The sequence below is a fragment of the Priapulus caudatus genome, unplaced genomic scaffold (assembly GCF_000485595.1).
Source record: "Priapulus caudatus unplaced genomic scaffold, Priapulus_caudatus-5.0.1 Scaffold487, whole genome shotgun sequence".
Taxonomy (NCBI): domain Eukaryota; kingdom Metazoa; phylum Priapulida; class Priapulimorpha; order Priapulimorphida; family Priapulidae; genus Priapulus; species Priapulus caudatus.
In genome coordinates this window covers 184,447-201,685 of record NW_014577548.1, presented here as the reverse complement: position 1 = coordinate 201,685, position 17,239 = coordinate 184,447, and the positions used below count along the sequence as shown (strand labels likewise).

At 43.6% G+C, this 17,239-nt stretch overlaps 1 protein-coding gene across 2 annotated transcripts; it reads right to left on the bottom strand.

The window, feature by feature from the left end:
• Positions 1–5,647: 5,647 nt before the first annotated feature.
• Positions 5,648–9,882, bottom strand: LOC106810929. Of its 2 annotated transcripts, XR_001394080.1 has the most exons (5): positions 9,682–9,882; positions 9,338–9,476; positions 7,640–7,724; positions 6,585–6,740; positions 5,882–5,944 (listed from the first exon to the last, which is right to left on the bottom strand). XR_001394080.1 is itself a non-coding variant. In XM_014814412.1 (3 exons), the coding sequence occupies exons 1-3, from the start codon at positions 7,259–7,261 to the stop codon at positions 5,783–5,785; spliced, it is 486 nt and encodes a 161-aa protein (XP_014669898.1). In that variant the 5' UTR covers positions 7,262–7,451; the 3' UTR covers positions 5,648–5,782. The 2 variants fall into 2 exon arrangements, 1 of the variants encoding a protein (XP_014669898.1); XM_014814412.1 differs by lacking the exons at positions 7,640–7,724; positions 9,338–9,476; positions 9,682–9,882 and adding an exon at positions 7,094–7,451 and having other exon boundaries at positions 5,648–5,944.
• Positions 9,883–17,239: the final 7,357 nt, after the last annotated feature.

The window sequence follows — 17,239 nt, the reverse complement described above, 5'->3', positions numbered from 1 at the left end:
GGAGAGTAGGAACAGGAGAGAGATAGAAGAGAGAGAGAGAGCAGAGAAGCAGAGAGGCGCAGGGAGGAGGGAGGAGCAGGTTTGAGGGAGGTTTGACGGGAGGTACGAAGGAAGAGGGAGAAGAGAGAGCCAAGAGAGGAGAGAGAGCAGGGAAAAGAGCAGACGGAGAGAACCGTTGGTAGTCACCGCACGGAGACGAGAGCAAAGAGGAGTGACAGAAGAGACGAAGAGACGCACGAGAGAGCAAAGCGATGTATGAGGAGAGGAGAGAGAGAGGAGCAGGAGTGGAGAAGCACATGCAAAGGCAGAAGAGCGAAGACAGGAACGGGACGGTAAACGGAGATGAGAGGAGAGGAGAGGAGACGCAGCAGACCAACGAGCAGAGAGAGAGAGAAGAGACGAAGAGAGGCACGAACGAGAGACGAGCGAATAGATAAGCGTTAGAAGACCGAGAGCGAGAGAAACGGAGCCAGGACAAGAAGAAGAAGACGGAGAAGAAGCAGAATGGACCGGCACGGGCACGGTGCCAAGAGACGGAAGATAGACGAAAAGCAGGAGAGCGACACGCACAACACGAAAAGAACGACGGATGTACAAGAGTAGGGTAGAGGAGGACTTGAGGAGAGAGAGAAAGTTATGGAGATGAGCGAAAATAGAGAGGAAAAAGGTAGTTTGCAGCAATCAAAATGAACAAAAACGAAATGTGGAAGACTTACAGACGGAAAAGCAAGAGAGAGAATATGACCACGACGACGACGAAGGAAGCTAACAGAGTGGTAAAAAGGAAGCACAGAGCGTGAGAAACGAAAAAAGTCGGACGAGAGGCTATAGAGAGAGAGGATGAGCGAGATGAGAGAGACGTGACCAAGTTCAAACCGATAGCAAGAGAGGGGGCCAAGGAGTTAGTTGACAGTGAACGGGGTCATGCTAACAGCTGGGTCAATCGTGAACTTGCACAGATATGTGATGCAAGGATTTGGTTTTCATATCACATTATTCAGCGTAGAAAACAGATATGTAAACGCCTCTACACAGCACAAAAATCTGTAAGTGATTCCACCGCAAACTCCTCGAGGGGACGATCGTTTACCATGAGCGCAGCGTAGTGGATCTTTAACGATACACTGGTGAACTGATTCACTGGGCAAAAGCAATTTGCGGGTAACCGCAGGTGCTACGCTGCGCTTTTGCATGTGCTGACAATCGCGACCCATCCGATCAGACCTCAACGGGGCCACCAAAAACGACAGATCGGTCGTAACCTAATCTGTCTATAAAAGTTTTCAAAAGACTGGACATTAAAATTTTTAGAGTGTGTCGCGTGATCAGCTAGCACAATACGAAAAAACATTATAAAAGTGTCGAGCGCGCGAACGAAAAAAACAAAAGACGCCCATAGAAACGGTAGCGATTGTTGGGACGTGCGAACGCATATTATTTCCGTCGGGCCCAGAATTATTGTGTCACAAGATCGGCGGACGAACGGACGGGCGACTGTTACCCCAGGGTAAAATGTGTGTCGAAGCCAAGGCCACCTATTTTGATTTTATCATGGCCTTGCAAGGGCCTTCACCTCACTGACCTCGAGAGCATGTCGTCGTCCACCGTAAGCCTGCGACAGGGCACTTTACGAGGACCAGGGCAGCTGCGCTCCGTGTGTTGTCCTGTGAACTCCTTCAAACAAACGAACCACAGGAAACTGTGTTTTATGAATCTTCAAAATTGGCTGCTAGATCTTGTTTACAATTACGACAAATCCGGGAGCCAAATACTGAAGCAAGTAATTTTTTGTAAAGCCAGTGAATGTAACACGACAGCTAGCTAGCTGGTACCAAAAGCAAAAAACCGTTACAGGAAATTTGAAGTCAAATTCAAAGATACCCACCACCCGAGGGGTTGGACCGAATAGTAGTCCTCTCACTGCTAGACGTTTAAAATCCAACTCAGCCGCTGGCATCGTGAGTGATGAACACACCTTACTTGCCATTTCTAAAAGTTTTTATAAACGATTTCACATATATATAAAGTTAAATTCTTTATCAGAAAGTCTAGCGTAAATAAATGAACACAGATGGTAAGTCGCCTGACACGTGCGCCCCCCCGTCATCCAGGCCTAAACCAAATTTTTTCGTATCTGCAGCGTGAAGAGCAAAGTACGACAGAAGCGTCTGTCCCCCTTTGTCTACATGGTGTTGTAGGTAGAGCACCCGCCGCCCGTGTGTTGTTGTGGTGGTGTGAGCTGCGTGATTTGTGGCGTTGTGTCCCAGCTGCCCGTGGTGGGGTGTCATGCCGCCTTCGTTGTTGTTGTGTTGTGTGATGTCTGTGGTGTGTGGCGTGCGCCCGTGCCGTATGCCTACGTACTCGGTAGGAGCTGGCTGGCATGGCGTGCAGCGGCGAGTCGGGCGCGTAGCGTCCGTGTTGCTGTCAGCCTTTGAACAAATTTACTTATAGCGGCGGTACGTGGTCTATGTGTGATTCTTTGTTCTTTCTTGTGCGTAAAAAGGGGGTAGAGACGGGTTCCACGCCGGCCCGGCCCCTCCCCTTCGACACCCACGCCCCGCAATCCTGGATCGCCCCTTGCAACACACACAAACACACACAACACACACAGCACAACACACACCACAACAACATCGCGACACTAATAATACACACAACACCACACACCACACCTACCACACACATCAACACACACACACAACCCACCACACACAACACACACAACAACACACACATCAGCACACAGTAACAGTGCATTTATACAGCATACTAACATGCACGCTCATGGCAAATTTGACATACGTTTTTCGTACGTTTGGCACGTGCCGTAGCCATGCCAGTGCTAGGGGGGTCTGGGGGCATGCCCCCCCAGAAAATTTTGAAATATTAAAGCCATTTTGGGCCAATATTTGAGCCGTTTTGGGGGGGGGGCGACCGCCCCCACCGCCCCCCCTGGCTACGCGCCTGACGACGAAAACTTTCTAAGGCAATGGCTATTACGGGACAGCAGAGATGCGTGTTGTATAGAGAACGTAAGCAAGTATATCGCAACAGCAAGGTAAACTCAATTAGTCAATATTAATTGGTCTTCTCTTTGTTCCCATCGTTCTCGTTTTATCTGCTCGTTTTCTTTTCCGTTGGTGAAGTTTTTTGCCAGCTGTTGCTTTTTTCATTACAAGTCGTGTTCCGTCCGAAGATAATGTAATGTTTTGCTTTCGCCCTTTGTCACTAAGAAATCTATTAAATGCGTCATCCTTCTGTGTTCTGTTCATAAGGTCCCATGCTTCAATGCTGATGCGATGTTTTGTAAAAGCTGGCTTCAGGCAATATTCTCCTCTACCAACCAGTGCTCGTTGGTATTCCATGAATTGAGATTGAACGATAGAATATAACATATCAACCAGATTACATGATTTGTTTTGCTTCCACTGCAAAGCTAGCTTAAGTAAATGATTAACGGACGCAATTATTATTTGTCTAGTTCAGTTCAGATGATGATTTCTTCAACGCAGGGGAAATAACATGTTCTTTGGTCAGTGGTAACAAGCAGAAGTGAAAATATTTGCTGAATTTCCTTCCTTCATTTTTGTGATCATTTTTTTAAATAGTTTCTTTAGCAATTTTGAGTCTGTACTCAAACGAGTCCATGTCTTTGTGCAGGCCATTGTGATTCCCGAAGTGCCAAATATTGCTGAAATTATGGCCTGTCGCCCTTTGATACCCACTCCAGCTTTATCTGATAAATAGTGGGCCGCGTTTGATTTCAGGTGCCGAGTGTAGAGAATATGCATTGCGCTGGGAAATGATCTTGCACATGCTTTTCTCATGGCGCTTTCGTCATCTGTTCCTATACTCATCATTGAAATTTCTTCTGCTGAAAGGTTAGACGCTATTTTATTCATGAACAGTTCGTATGTTATGAAATCTGAATTGCCATGCAGAAACATTGGACCAAGAAATATGGGGTTTTCTCCTGTATATTTTTTGATAACTGCCTGATTTTTATAGGCAGAAACAGTCACAAACACTTGTCCTAAATTATGTTTTATCAAATCCTAAGACTGAACCACCTCCTACACAGCATGACCTCATATCTTTCAGCTGGGTTTCGGTGTACGTAATGATAGATGGTGTCTTGTTTTTTGTATGAGACACCTGCTGCACAAATTCATGGTCATGTACCACGCCAATATTAAGTGAACAACACACCGCAAATAAGTAAAACTTGCAACGAGAGATCAAGCCGGATGACGAAGACGCAAGTTTAATGACGTCACACGATACATGTACACAATACACAAGAAGCCGATAGGCGATAACACAATACACTGGCGCCAGATTTTCTATTCTGGCGAAGTCGTCGGCAATATTAGCACTTGCACCGCTATCTTTACGAGCTTTCTTACGCTGCAAATACTTGATGTTTTGTATTTGTTTTATGGTTTCTTTGCCTATCACGTTCTTTTAAGCTTGGATCATTGTTTAGTACATCAAAAACGGCTTTTGGGTTGGTGTGCTTTTACATTATCTGCAATTTTTTTATTGTGTCACTGTGTGATCTCAGATATCCTTCAGTTAATGGATATGAGTATTTTGTGTTGCCATGACTTCCGCGACCAGGGAATTTGCCGATGTATTCAACAATTGCCACATCCTTTACAAAAAAATATTTTCTTTTGGCGAATTTTCAAACCAAGTAATTCTTCCTTGGTAGGAGGAAGACTGTGCCAGTTTTGTATAATATCTATGTAATATTAAGATACGTGATAATTCAGGTTGAGGAAAAAGAGGTGTATAGATAAGTTCTTTGTTAACACGTCTCTCGGTACAATAACGCCCCTTTTTTAAATATACTAGATAATCTCCCATCTGTTACCAAGAACAGCTGAACTGGACTTGATGAGCCAATCTAGGTACCGCAGTTGTCCCAGAACTCACTATTCTGCTTGTTCGATCGTTTGTAAACATTCTTGTTATTGTTCAGATTTTTGTGTATATTTGTGTTCCTTTAGCGAATCCGGGATTTTTTTCTAATGGGGTGTAATTTACTTTTTTGAAGATTTCAATGGTTGCAGATATGGATAGGAACCTTTGATGAGGAAGAGATCCAGATTCGTTTTTTTCGGGCTTACCCGCTGATGCATTTTGTGTGCTGCATTTACTGGCATCATAACTGGCATCATCTGTATCCTCATCTGTAACCTCATCTGTAACCTCAACTGTAGCCTCATCTGTAGCCTCATCTGTAGACTCATCTATAGTGTGTTCAGTATCTGGTGCTCGGTTTTTCTCGATTTTCAACCAATGGGACAAAATGGTTTGGAAACCATTCCTTACGTTTTGGTGGCTGTTGATTTGTCTTCTTTTTTTTAATCTGGATAGCGGACATTTGTCGAAAGGATTTTGATATATTTTTGCTCAACATTGACGTTCTGTTGTGTGAAAGTTGTGTTTAATGCCGTATATACAATGTTTTTTGTTCCATTTGTGGCAGGATAGACAGATGTCACCGGAAGATTCAGGTAATTGGACAGTGCCATCATCCGCCATACTGAGGACCAAGATAGGGGTTTCGCACAATCGATGCAGTCATCTTCAAAGTCGGAAGATATTAGAGAAAGTCTAGCATAATATGCTAGATGGCCCTTTATTTTTTCGCCATTCATTACCATTTCTAGGCAGCATCTGTACCTGAGCTCTACTGACATCGACTCGTCACCCTTCAGCAGAATCGAAAAAGCATTAAATAAACAATCGCCATCCCCAGTACATGCAAGCGGCGTCAATACTGTTGTATGGTGTCTGCGATAATTGCTTCAGATACAGGGTCGTTTTGACAGTGTGCGAAGTCGATTGGCAGTTCAAAGACAACTTTCTTTTCCTTCAGAAGTAGCCATTCCCTCCGTGCAATACACGTGAGCTTCGTCATTCCTTGCTTTGCAGCCTGAAAGAAAAAAATGATGCATCCTAACGCCAGAGATACACATAGGTGTTTATCCACGTGGTCGCGGCCGACCTTTATTAGGGAGGGGGCTGGTTATTCGAGAGCTAAGCCGTTTTATACCATAAATTTTACAAGTTTAATTGTAATAATAAATTATAGTAAATTAATTTCGTGTGTATTTGTATGCAGCGCGTGCGTGTGCGTGTGCGTGTGTGTGTGTGTGTGTGTGTGTGTGTCCATGTGTGTGTATGTGTGTGTGTGCGCGTGCGTGCGTGCGTGCGTGCGTGTGTGTGTGAATGTGCGTGCGTGCGTGCATGTTTGTGTGCGCGTGCGTGCGTGCGTGCGTGCCTGCGTACGTGCATGTTTATGTGTGTACGCGCGCGTGTATGTTTGTTTGGTGTGTGTGTGCGTGTGTGCGTGCGTGTGTGCGTGCGTGCGTACGCGCGCGTGTGTGTGTGTGTGTAAACTCTACAGCTGCCATCGGCCGTCCCACGTTTAGTGAGCTAGTATGTTGCTTCCGGTCGCAGCTGGGAGCGCTGACTCGTTACGTCATTACTGCAATAACTGCAATGTGTTTAAAATTAAGTTTAGTGTGATAAACCTCATCGTGGGATATTAAATTAAAACTTTATAAACTTACCTGTTTAAGGCGCTCCAATCCCATTAGGTAGTCAAATGATCCATCGTAGTTTATGTGGCATGCCTTGCATATGTAATCGCCTTCCAATTTGGCCCAAATATCTTGATTGGTTTTCTCTATCTCCTGACACTCGAAGTGGGTCCAGGAGCGGCACGTCTACATGACAATTAAGTAGTAGATGAAATTATCTTCATGTTTATACATTTACAACTGTATAATGAATATCCCCCGAATAAATTCTAAAATCAGCGAACAGTTAGTTATCTGTAAGAAGGTAGGATAAAAATAGCAAATTTAAGTTAGTTGTAAACTCAATGCACCCTGGTAATGTTTACTTGGAATACCAAATGGAAAAATGCTAATGCCAACTGCTACTATCACTAGGGCCTAGTGATGAAATGATGTGAAACAATTTCCGTCACGATATCAGCAAACAATATGACAGGCTTTAGCTCACACAGGAAGGAGAGAATCACTCCAGCTATCTGTAACTATTAAATATGTTATACCTGACAATATATGCAGCCAGACGAGCAGTTCTTTTTACAGACATTGCAAGCCCATTTCTTTCCCATGATGAGAGGCACGGAAATAGGCAAGAGGTGCGCGTTGCTAGGGACAAGCTGACTGCCACCGTAGCAGTAACAAAGCTTCTCGCGATGCCTTATAGCAACCATTCCGAGTACTACAACAAACTCGATCTCGCAACCATGATATGTGGTATTTTTTAGCCGAGCTGTAGATGTAGAAGGAGTAGAGGTGTAGATGGAGTCATTGTCGATGACTCGATGTAGAGAGATCAGCAATGTAGATGCGAACTTTTCGACGTAGATGATGCTTGATATCCACGTTAAACCTTTACACACGGAGAATGGATATCCAGAGAGAGAGAGAGAATGATGGGGGAAGAGAGAGAGAGAGAGGCCCTCATTTCGCGTCATTTCACGGTTTAGCAGGTCCGACGAAAATGTGATTGAAAAAAATCATGATCGGAAAAATTATTGGTAGCCTGCATTACTTGTATGCTAAAGAAGGTTTTTTGAACAAATTCTTACCTTTCAAAACAGCTTTGTCTTAAACCATGGGGGCAGTCATCTTCTCTGCGGATGCGCATAAATGGTTACAGTGAGGTGCTGCCATCTGCATTCAGTCAAATGAACTAAATTAAATCCTAAATCGGATACACTGGTTGATAAAGGATGCATCTGGTTCATACATATGTGGGCCAATCACTACTTCTGCTCCCATACTAGCTGCACCAGTCTCACAGAACTCAATATCTTCATTATCATCACGTCCACTTGCTGATTCTGTCAAAAAATCTCTGCGGTATTTACTTTCTACATTCATCGTGTCAGACTGTGTCGTGTCGTACAATCATGTCCTGGAAATGGCGTCACATCTGCCGCTGGGAAATTCGGCGCCGTTTTCAAACGCAATCTTCGGAAATGTGTAATAGTGACTGAGCCACCTAAACGCGTTACAGATGAATTATGCATGCTATCGTGAAATATAGACATTTTTCCCCAACATATACCAAAATTATTAGATATAATCGCATAAAAATAGATATTGCACATCCTCTTTAAGCTATAAAAATGTTTTTCAGCATGCTGCAGCACATGCACGGTAGATTCCAGGATTTGCTAGGGGCAATAGCTACTGAAACTCGTCTATAGTTAATGATTACACTATAAAATATTACTATTTTTATATTCTTGTAGAGTTTTACGTCTGGCAGGATACCGCAATTTTACCTACTGCCATGGATACATAAAAGACTTGGGCGCTGTGTGAGAAGAGTGATTCCTGCCTGTGTAACTGCTGCAATACGATCTGCCTTCCCAGAGTTCAGTGGCAATTATGTAGGCTTTAAAGAAGGGTCTGATATATCGGAAGTTGACGATGCCTGGCTGCCACACTAAAATGTGACTTGCTAACTACAAAGGAATTTGTACCTAGACTGCATCAATTGTGTTTATCTTGCTATTTACACTGTTCACACAGTATAGTATCACCCTGGTAACTAACCTTACTAAACCTTGTGTGTTCTCGCTGTCTCCGGGAACCTATATTACCCCATGTGCGTTCCAAATTTTGCGGGTTAGGGGGGTGTTTTTCAACTTCTAAAGCGGGCCCGCGCGGGAGCAAATAGGCCCCCCTTTACAAAGCTAATCCCGCAATAAGCCCTCGTGATCGCTCAAGTCAAGCACCGCGCCCGCAGTAGGCCCCCCCTCACGGGCCCCCTCCATTCCCTCCACTCTTTGCCTTCCACTTGTCTGCAAGACCTCGCAATAGGGGGTAGGGGTCCGGGTAGGTCTCTTTCATTGTGTATGCAATAGGGGGTGGGATATTTTTATTGTGTATGCAATAGGGGGTGGTATTTTTCAATTGTTTCTGCAATAGGAGGTAGGGTTTTCCAACGTGCAGTTCGCACTAGGGGGCCTATTATTTTTAGTGAGAACGCACATGGGGTAATACCGGGATATATAGTGACCCCCCGGGATTCCTGCCTGTGTAATTGCTGCAATACGATCTGCCTTCCCAGAGTTCAGTGGCTTTATATAGGCAATTATGTAGGCTTTAAAGAAGGCCGGGTCTGATTATATATCGGAAGTTGACGATGCCTGGCAGGCTGGCTGCCACACTAAAATGCGACTTGCTAACTACAAAGGAATTTGTACATAGACTGCATTGTGTTTATCTTGCTATTTACACTGTTCACACAGTATAGTATCACCCTGGTAACTAACCTTACTAAAACTTGTGTGTTCTCGCTGTCTCCGGGAACCTCGATTGGTGTATTCTCCACAAGTTCTGCCTTAGGTGGGCATGGCTGCGCAGCTATATTTTTTGGTAATGCTGGAATTTAGGCATATCTTGCTTCTTCACCTTAATTTTTAAAGCAAGATATCATTTTGGAATTACTAATCATAACTTGTAACTATAGACGAATAACCTAGCTGTTGAATATGCAATGAGTGCAAATTTGGTGAACTGCTACATGTGACTGAATGAAGTACAATAAGTTATATGAAGACAAAAATACGACAATTATATGAAGAGTAAAATAGTATAAGAGAGAGTATGTACATACATCCTTTCTGCATATCCAGGGCAGTTACCAAGATTTCATGGCAGAAACGGTGCGTCTTAGTACAGTACCGCTTTTTTACGATCCAGTACTTCTTGGCCTTATTGAATGCCTGCCTATAAATTGGGTTGCTCTCAGCATCATGAACAAGCGCACGATTAGTGCTTTCGTTGTTGTCCAGGGCTGTTAGCTGTGCTCTTGCAAGCATACCTTTAAATACAAGTATTTTGTATGTAAGAAGCGGTCAACATAAGTAATTGATAGTGCTGTCATTGAAAATTGCGATATCGTTGTATCGCAATTTTTGGTCAAGGGATGATGCATTGATACACAATGAACTGATATCGATGTAGTTCAGCTGCACGCGTAAACTAACATAATGTCTGAAATTAACTTCAAAACTAACCTAGCTTTTACCAAACAATGCAGTGACATTTTGCTTTTGGAAGTTAAACTTGCATAGACAGGGTCCCAGTCGCCGCTCAACATACAAGCTCAAATTGACGTGCAGTAAGACTGAGCGCTACGCAGTAACCAGTATAATTTTGTACAGCACCGAAAGATAATAAAGTACTAACATATGGACCATATTCATCAAATTTTCCATCAATGACAGCACTAGTAATTAATCTACTTTTATTACTGGTTAGTCACATACCTTTAAACCCAAAGTGTATACACTTTGAAGCGTACTTTAGGTGGAGGCTGTGGTAGACCTCTATGTGGCCGGGTGACAGCACTCCGTGAGGTGGCTCATGTCACTCAGGGGCCGGTTGTCCATCACCACCTGACGGAGTAGTTTGTGCGCGAACGACCCTGGTCGCAGATAGCAGGTATTGCTGTCTTCAGCGCACTTCACTTCATGCGCACACTTGTGAAATACTGTGCCATAGTTCCAACTGTGTTTGTTGACGACATGGCACAGTATCGAGATCCACATCTCCCTGTAATGGTGATGAAAGAATGTATAGCACCATTTACATTGTGTATCCTAACACTTAACACATTCTTGGTAATATGTGATTGTACGTAAAATAAATCTCCTCACGAGTCAGTGAAGTAAACCGTATGCACAAAACCTTGCATGTTACAACACAACTCGCGTAAAACTCGTACGCAGTTAGTAAATAACATATAGAAATATATACATAATGAGGTCTGCATCACCTTCGCACGAGCAAACACACCACCATAAGTGATTAATCACACTCTGCACCCATGGCAGAACCTCGTTGCAGTCTTTCCTTTTCCCTCCGGCTAGGAGTTTTTTCTGAACACCTAAGTCAATAAATCTAAATGAAAAATATGATAAAATATAACGATTATTATACTATTCCTAGACAAAAAATTCATTTGTAGTGATTGATCCTGTACATACGCTTTGCCATGTGCCACACGTCAAACTGATGCGTAATATTTGGAAACTCCTTCCTCATTAAGCATCGGATTGTCACGTGTCTGTCCGTAGCGATGGTCTTGATGTTCCGTGGCTCCTGGACACATAGCTTCACGGTTCTTGTAAACCCTACCGGCTCCAAGTGCTGGGAGTATTTGACCTATTATAATAAGAAATATATATTGTAAATTGTGATACCGAAACAACCGAAGAAAAACAAGATTATACAGCGTTTCAAGTTTAATATGCGTGTACAAGGTGTCGAAACACTTGAGAAATTTATCACCGATGTGAATATGCTATCTCAAACGTGCAACTTTGGGCATCTAGCTGACTCCTTAGTGCGAGATAAACTTGTATGCGGTGTAAAAGACCAGCATCTGAGAGAAAGGCTATTCCGAACTCCTGAGCTAACACTGCATAAAACTATTGAGCTAGCTAGAGCAGCAGAGCTCACGAAACAAAATGTAAGTACTCTAGATGGAGGTGCAGCTGCAGAGGCAGCAGTACACAAAGTGAGGTATACACAAAGGAAGGTGTACCGTAGTCCAGACTACAAAGGTAGAAAGGGACACCTTCACAAGGAAGAGAAACCTAACGCTAGAATGTTTGTACTGTGGCAAGACACATGTACTGAAACGAGAGCTATGTCCTGCCTATGGACAAATCTGCAGAAAATGCCACAAACCGAACCACTTCAAGGCAAAATGTGAAAGTCTGCACAAGGGGAGAAACCAGCCTCGCTGGAATAGTAAAGGTGCGAGACAGCATATCAACGTAGTTACGGATGATTACGATGTGGAGAATTATCATGAGCTCCTGGTTGTTCATGAACAACCTCACAAAGATCACGACGAAACCTGTAATTCTGTGCGGGCGTCAGGAGAAATCCTCCCCTACCGACCGACCTGTCGCCTCCACCAATCGCACCAATCGCAGGCAGTCCTCCCAAAAGACTGCCACCTCAGTTGAAGATATCGACACGCACTCCAGTGGTTGTGTCGAGATGTGGCAGGAAGGTTTACAAACCGGTCAAACTTAATCTGTGAGACGTACAGTGCTAGGATGAACCAATCATTATTCAAAGTAGCAACATGACAAGTTAATTAGAGTACATTTTACTAGAAAGTTGTGTTTAGATGAGTTTGAAGCATTGCAAGACTGATTTAATTTAATGTACTCAAGATAAAGGGTATATTTGACTTCTATAGAAATCGGAAGCGAGATTTTCTTGACGAGACTCTGTAATGTTTGTTTGTTGAGTAACGGTCAACGGTAATTAGTTTGAAGTTTGTTCTTTTATAAAGGAGAAAGGATGTAATAATATATAGCGATCATGCGTAGCGTTGACTCTGGCTAAGTTTAGAGGATCCGATATATAGGAACAATACAACATGTCTCCGCTATTCGTAATAAATCCACTTTACAGTTAGTTTCATTCTCACTCTTATCTGCTATTGTATCTCTGCATAGTTACACTCCTCATCAAAATAAAAGTTTAAACACACATGACTGTACATGAGTGTAGATCAGTCTAGTACATATGGCGTGCGATAGATGGTGGAACGAGGGTATATCCATAGCATTTGCCTACGAATTTGCTTGCAGACGGGTCGGTCGGCTATGACTGGGTATAACCCACCTAACGGCTAGACTCGTACCCGCTCGACAGTTCCACACGCTTTAGTGTAGCGAACTATACTTGCCCGAGTCAAGGTGGCGAACGTGTACCACTCTAGCTATAACCGCCCCAAACTTCATCCAGCGCGAACTGCAAGAGAAACTGAAATTGGAACTAGCCTATCTGCAGACAGCAGAAGCTATCAGAAGTAACGCGTCGCCGGTTTCGTCCTCCTCTCTCACGCTCGTCCTCTCCTCGCGTAGACCTAGGCAGTCTCCAAGGGGTCTCCCTCGTAGTCGCTCCTGGCTCTACCTAACCGGAATCCCGTTCTTCTCCGTCCTCGTTTTATTCCCCTCTCCCGTTCGTCTCTGGTTTTCACCTACCTGAAAACTCTTCGTCTACGACGCTTCCGCTCATTCTCTCTTCTTCTTTGTCTCCTTCTCCTTCCTCTTCTTCTTCTTCTTCCTACCTAGCCCTGAAAAAAACGCTCTCTTCCTCTTTCTCTTCGTCCTCGGCTGCTCCTTCTTCTTCTTCCTAAACCTAACCTGAAAAATAACGCTCTCACGCTGCTCAGTTCGGTGCGCCTTATATACCTAGCTGGCACGCAGATTTCGTTCGCTGGTGCAATCGCCTTCACCAAGCTTTCACCCGCAGACGCAACCCGTGGCTGGTACAATGATTGCATCATATTATGCAACTCGTTTCTAAGTAACTATTCCTCCGACAACTTAGACTATTCATTCTATTCAAATCTCCTCATATATTATGTTGATTAATAGTACATAAACCGCGTTGATTATCATACTCTATATATCGCGTTCTTGTTTATATTCCTTGTTTTCCCTAGACCATCTCAGTATCAGTGATGGCATGATCCAAGATGGCTGCGCCCATGGACGTGCGTGTTGACATATTTATGTGCGATCTATATTTCATCCTCTCATAGAATGCATTGGTCGGCGCACGAATCCATAGCTGCCAGCGAGCAGTCGATAATTTTACCGGGAATACAATGAAACAGCTCAGCTGCATTGAGCTGCTGTTCTTTGCAAGTTCAATGAAAATATCAATAAAAGTGTCAACACCTTCTACTTCTACACTGTGTTGTATAAGTTTTATTATGAATTGTATTTTATTATGCGTCAGCGGCTTCATGTAACGAGCGGCAGCTGCAGCGGATTCATAAGCTGGGTTTTATAATAATACATGCAAAAATAATACGCCTCTATTCATGTAAATAGAAATGTTCACCTATATATACAAACAATGACGACGTAATAATCACAAATATTGTCAATAGGTGAATAGCTCCTGATATGATCTGTGAATTGTGCGTGTTAGATGACATACTTATCTTGCGCCATAACTTGTGGCAAGGCTAAAAAATAATTTTGTTGAGGAAACGGATTTTTTGGACTTCTCAAAAATTGTTCCTAATGAACATTTTAAAGACACTGACGCACGCACTCAGCGACGCACACACACACATACAAACACATACATGCACCCATAGAAATGTCTGTGCCGGCCTGCGTGCGTGCGTACGTGCGTCGGTGTGTGACTGCGTGTGTTCATACACGTGTGTGCGTATTTGTGTGCTTCGTAGTACTACAGCTAGCTATGTGCTTGCGTGCTTGGCTGCCTGTATAAGTAGGTACGGGCGTGTGTACGTGCGTCCGTCTACGTATGCTAAGCGCAGGGTTAGGGTTAGCTTTGCTGCACGCTGGCACCATCTAATACATGCAAGAATTGCCTATCGGCTCTGGCCCACTTTGGCTTGGAAAGAAGAAAAACGCGAGCTTGACTAAAGATAATTATCATTGTAAACACACGCCGGTGTATATGATCGCTGTACATACGCTGTGGTACTTTTCCATATAGAAAGAGCATTGCATATACAGTCGACGAGTAAAGGCTACAGGAGGGATGGATTTACCAGCCGGATAGATTTTAGGAGCGTTCGTCTCAGCGAGCCATTTACAGATATGATGAAATATAATGATTGCTCAATCCAACAATTAGACATAAAATTGGCGAGAGTCATCCCCTTGCACAAAAAATGAATCATAATTTCACAATTTAATAAATTGTCATATTGATCATGCGTGTAGCATATATTTGCTAGAATTTAGAGTATGTACAATGTTATGTTCGAGCACAATGGAAAGAAGTGTGTTAGCCATGCCTTTTCATTGCGTTTTCATCGTGCAGAATTTCCCAGCTGTATAATACCACCATTGCATTCGACCATTTGATCACTCAGTACCCGACGGTCGTGTGCGCAATGCGATTTTCATCACTCGGTACCTGACAGTTGTGGTCGCAATGCCATTTTGCATCACTCGGTACATGACGGTCGGGTATATAATACTGTAGCAACGCTAATATCATTCCGCGAACGCATTTAATACCAGCTCACACACAGGCTGATGTTACGTTATAACCAGCAGCAGAACATCAACACAAACATAATCTTACACCACACCAGCTGGCAAGGAGACGGATTTATCTGCCGGACACACAAACGACTGGTAAAATTAGTTCCACACGGAATAGATACACACGTAGAGAGGCGCAGTTCTGTTACAACCTACACACATTGGCCGCATCACTGCCCATAGTACGGGTCAACTTTCAACGAATAACAGCTTAGACACACACCTTAGCCGCATCACAACATTAGTTTGGGTTAGCTGTCGGCGAAGAACACACACATTAGCATAACGTTGTTTTAAACAGCTACTAAACAGCTGTTCTACACTGAACACACACACATTAGCGTCATCACTGTCTATCGTGCGGGTTAGCTTGCAACAAATAATATCTTAGATACACACATGGGGGCCACAACACTGCCCGTAGTACCGGTCAGATGTCGGCAAGTAAAATACACACATTAGCCTAAAGTTATTTCTACACAGCTGTTAAATACTCAATTACGGTAAACGATCAACCAGCATACGTCATACGACATACGTCATGCCACCCACGGAGCACCCACGTGCCTGAGGGGGAAGGGGGGCGTAAACCCATCCTCACTCAATACTCGCCATTGGCCATCCACTCTATCCCACTCTACAAACTGACCACAGACAACAATTCCACCCCTCTACTGTCCCTGTAGTCAGCAGTCATAGGGAGAAGCATATTTGGTAAGGGAGGCACGACTAATCTTACAAGGGGAGGTATAAGAGAGCTCGCGCGGAAGAAACGAGGCTCTCGTATTCTCATCCCTCTGTTGTGTTAATTGTATGTGCATCTTGAAAACCTATAGTCTACCCTGTGTGACCTGTACTGATTTTGTAAGTATTCAATAGTGAAACGGCAGTTTGTAATCTACATCAGTCTACTCTCATTTTATTATCGCATTCGAAGTTTAGTCACACAATTACATGGCGCACATAGCACGCAAGCTATAGCGCACAGTTGTCTGGCAGCAGAATTACCCAGCGACTACAATACCTTCGTATAATATATCATTCGACACTATACTATTATTTGCGCTAACAAATGTTAACAAATCTCTATCGTTCAACGGCAATGGCAATGTAAACAGAAATGAAGATATAAAGTCAAACTTGTTGTAGTAACCGGAATAATCTTTAATATCTTACACACATCACATCTCCTTATACACAGACAAAAACGCGCGGTCACGCGTGCGCGTTTTCTTGCGACCAGAATCAGAATTCCCACTCCCCTTACATCTCCCTCTATATATTTCCCAAAACTCCTACAAACCACATGCACCACGCACATGTACCCGTTCTCACAGACTAAGTCCTACCCCCCATTTCACAATGACCCTCTAATCTGTCTAACTCAACCACGTCTACCATTCTCCCTAATACATCAATGTAGCCGCGCATCTTGCTATGCGACGCTCTGTCTAGCTAGACTATGGCTAAAACAACTACCAGTCTAGCTCCACTGACTAATCCATGTAACACGTACAAAACAGATGTTACAGAAACTGTCAATAACAACATTATGTAACAACTAGACAGTCTCCAGCCGGATATCCGCGCGAAGCGCTCAAACGCCGCGTAGCGGCCACTTTTAGCAATGTCGCTGCCTTCTACCCAACGCAAGTATCGCCGGTCCTTCCAGGAGAGGCTTGAAGCCGGCTTTTCGATGAATTGAGCAGTTCTGCCCATTGCACGAGGGATCTCACTACCCAGTTATGTAGAGACGGGCTAGAAATGCTGCCGCAATTTCGTAGGCTACTAGGCGCGCTTTCTTTTCTGTAATAACGGAGTTTTTTGTTGACATTGTAACAATATATAGCGCTCATGCGTTAGCGTTGACTGCCTGAGTTTAGAGGATACGATATATAGGAATTCGTCTTCGCTATTCGTAAATCGTAATAATTACAGTTAGTTTCATTGTCACTGTTATCTGCTATTGTATCTCTGCATAGTTACACTCCTCATCAAACTAAAGATTTCAACATGGTGGCAGAAGGGAGTGCCTAAACTGTGAACAGTGGGAAGCTTGAACTGTAAGTGTAAGTGTTCCGTAAGAATTCACGTGGAATTCCGGAG

What these genes read in the sequence shown, in the direction of transcription:
- LOC106810929 (XM_014814412.1), bottom strand. Translation starts at nt 7,261, where the DNA reads ATGGTTGCTATAAGGCATCGCGAGAAGCTTTGTTACTGCTACGGTGGC. An exon ending in CTGGCTGCATATATTGTCAG is followed by an intron (nt 6,741 to 7,093) that starts GTATAACATATT and finishes ATTGTCATGTAG; the next exon opens with ACGTGCCGCTCCTGGACCCA. An exon ending in GATTGGAGCGCCTTAAACAG is followed by an intron (nt 5,945 to 6,584) that starts GTAAGTTTATAA and finishes TTTTTCTTTCAG; the next exon opens with GCTGCAAAGCAAGGAATGAC.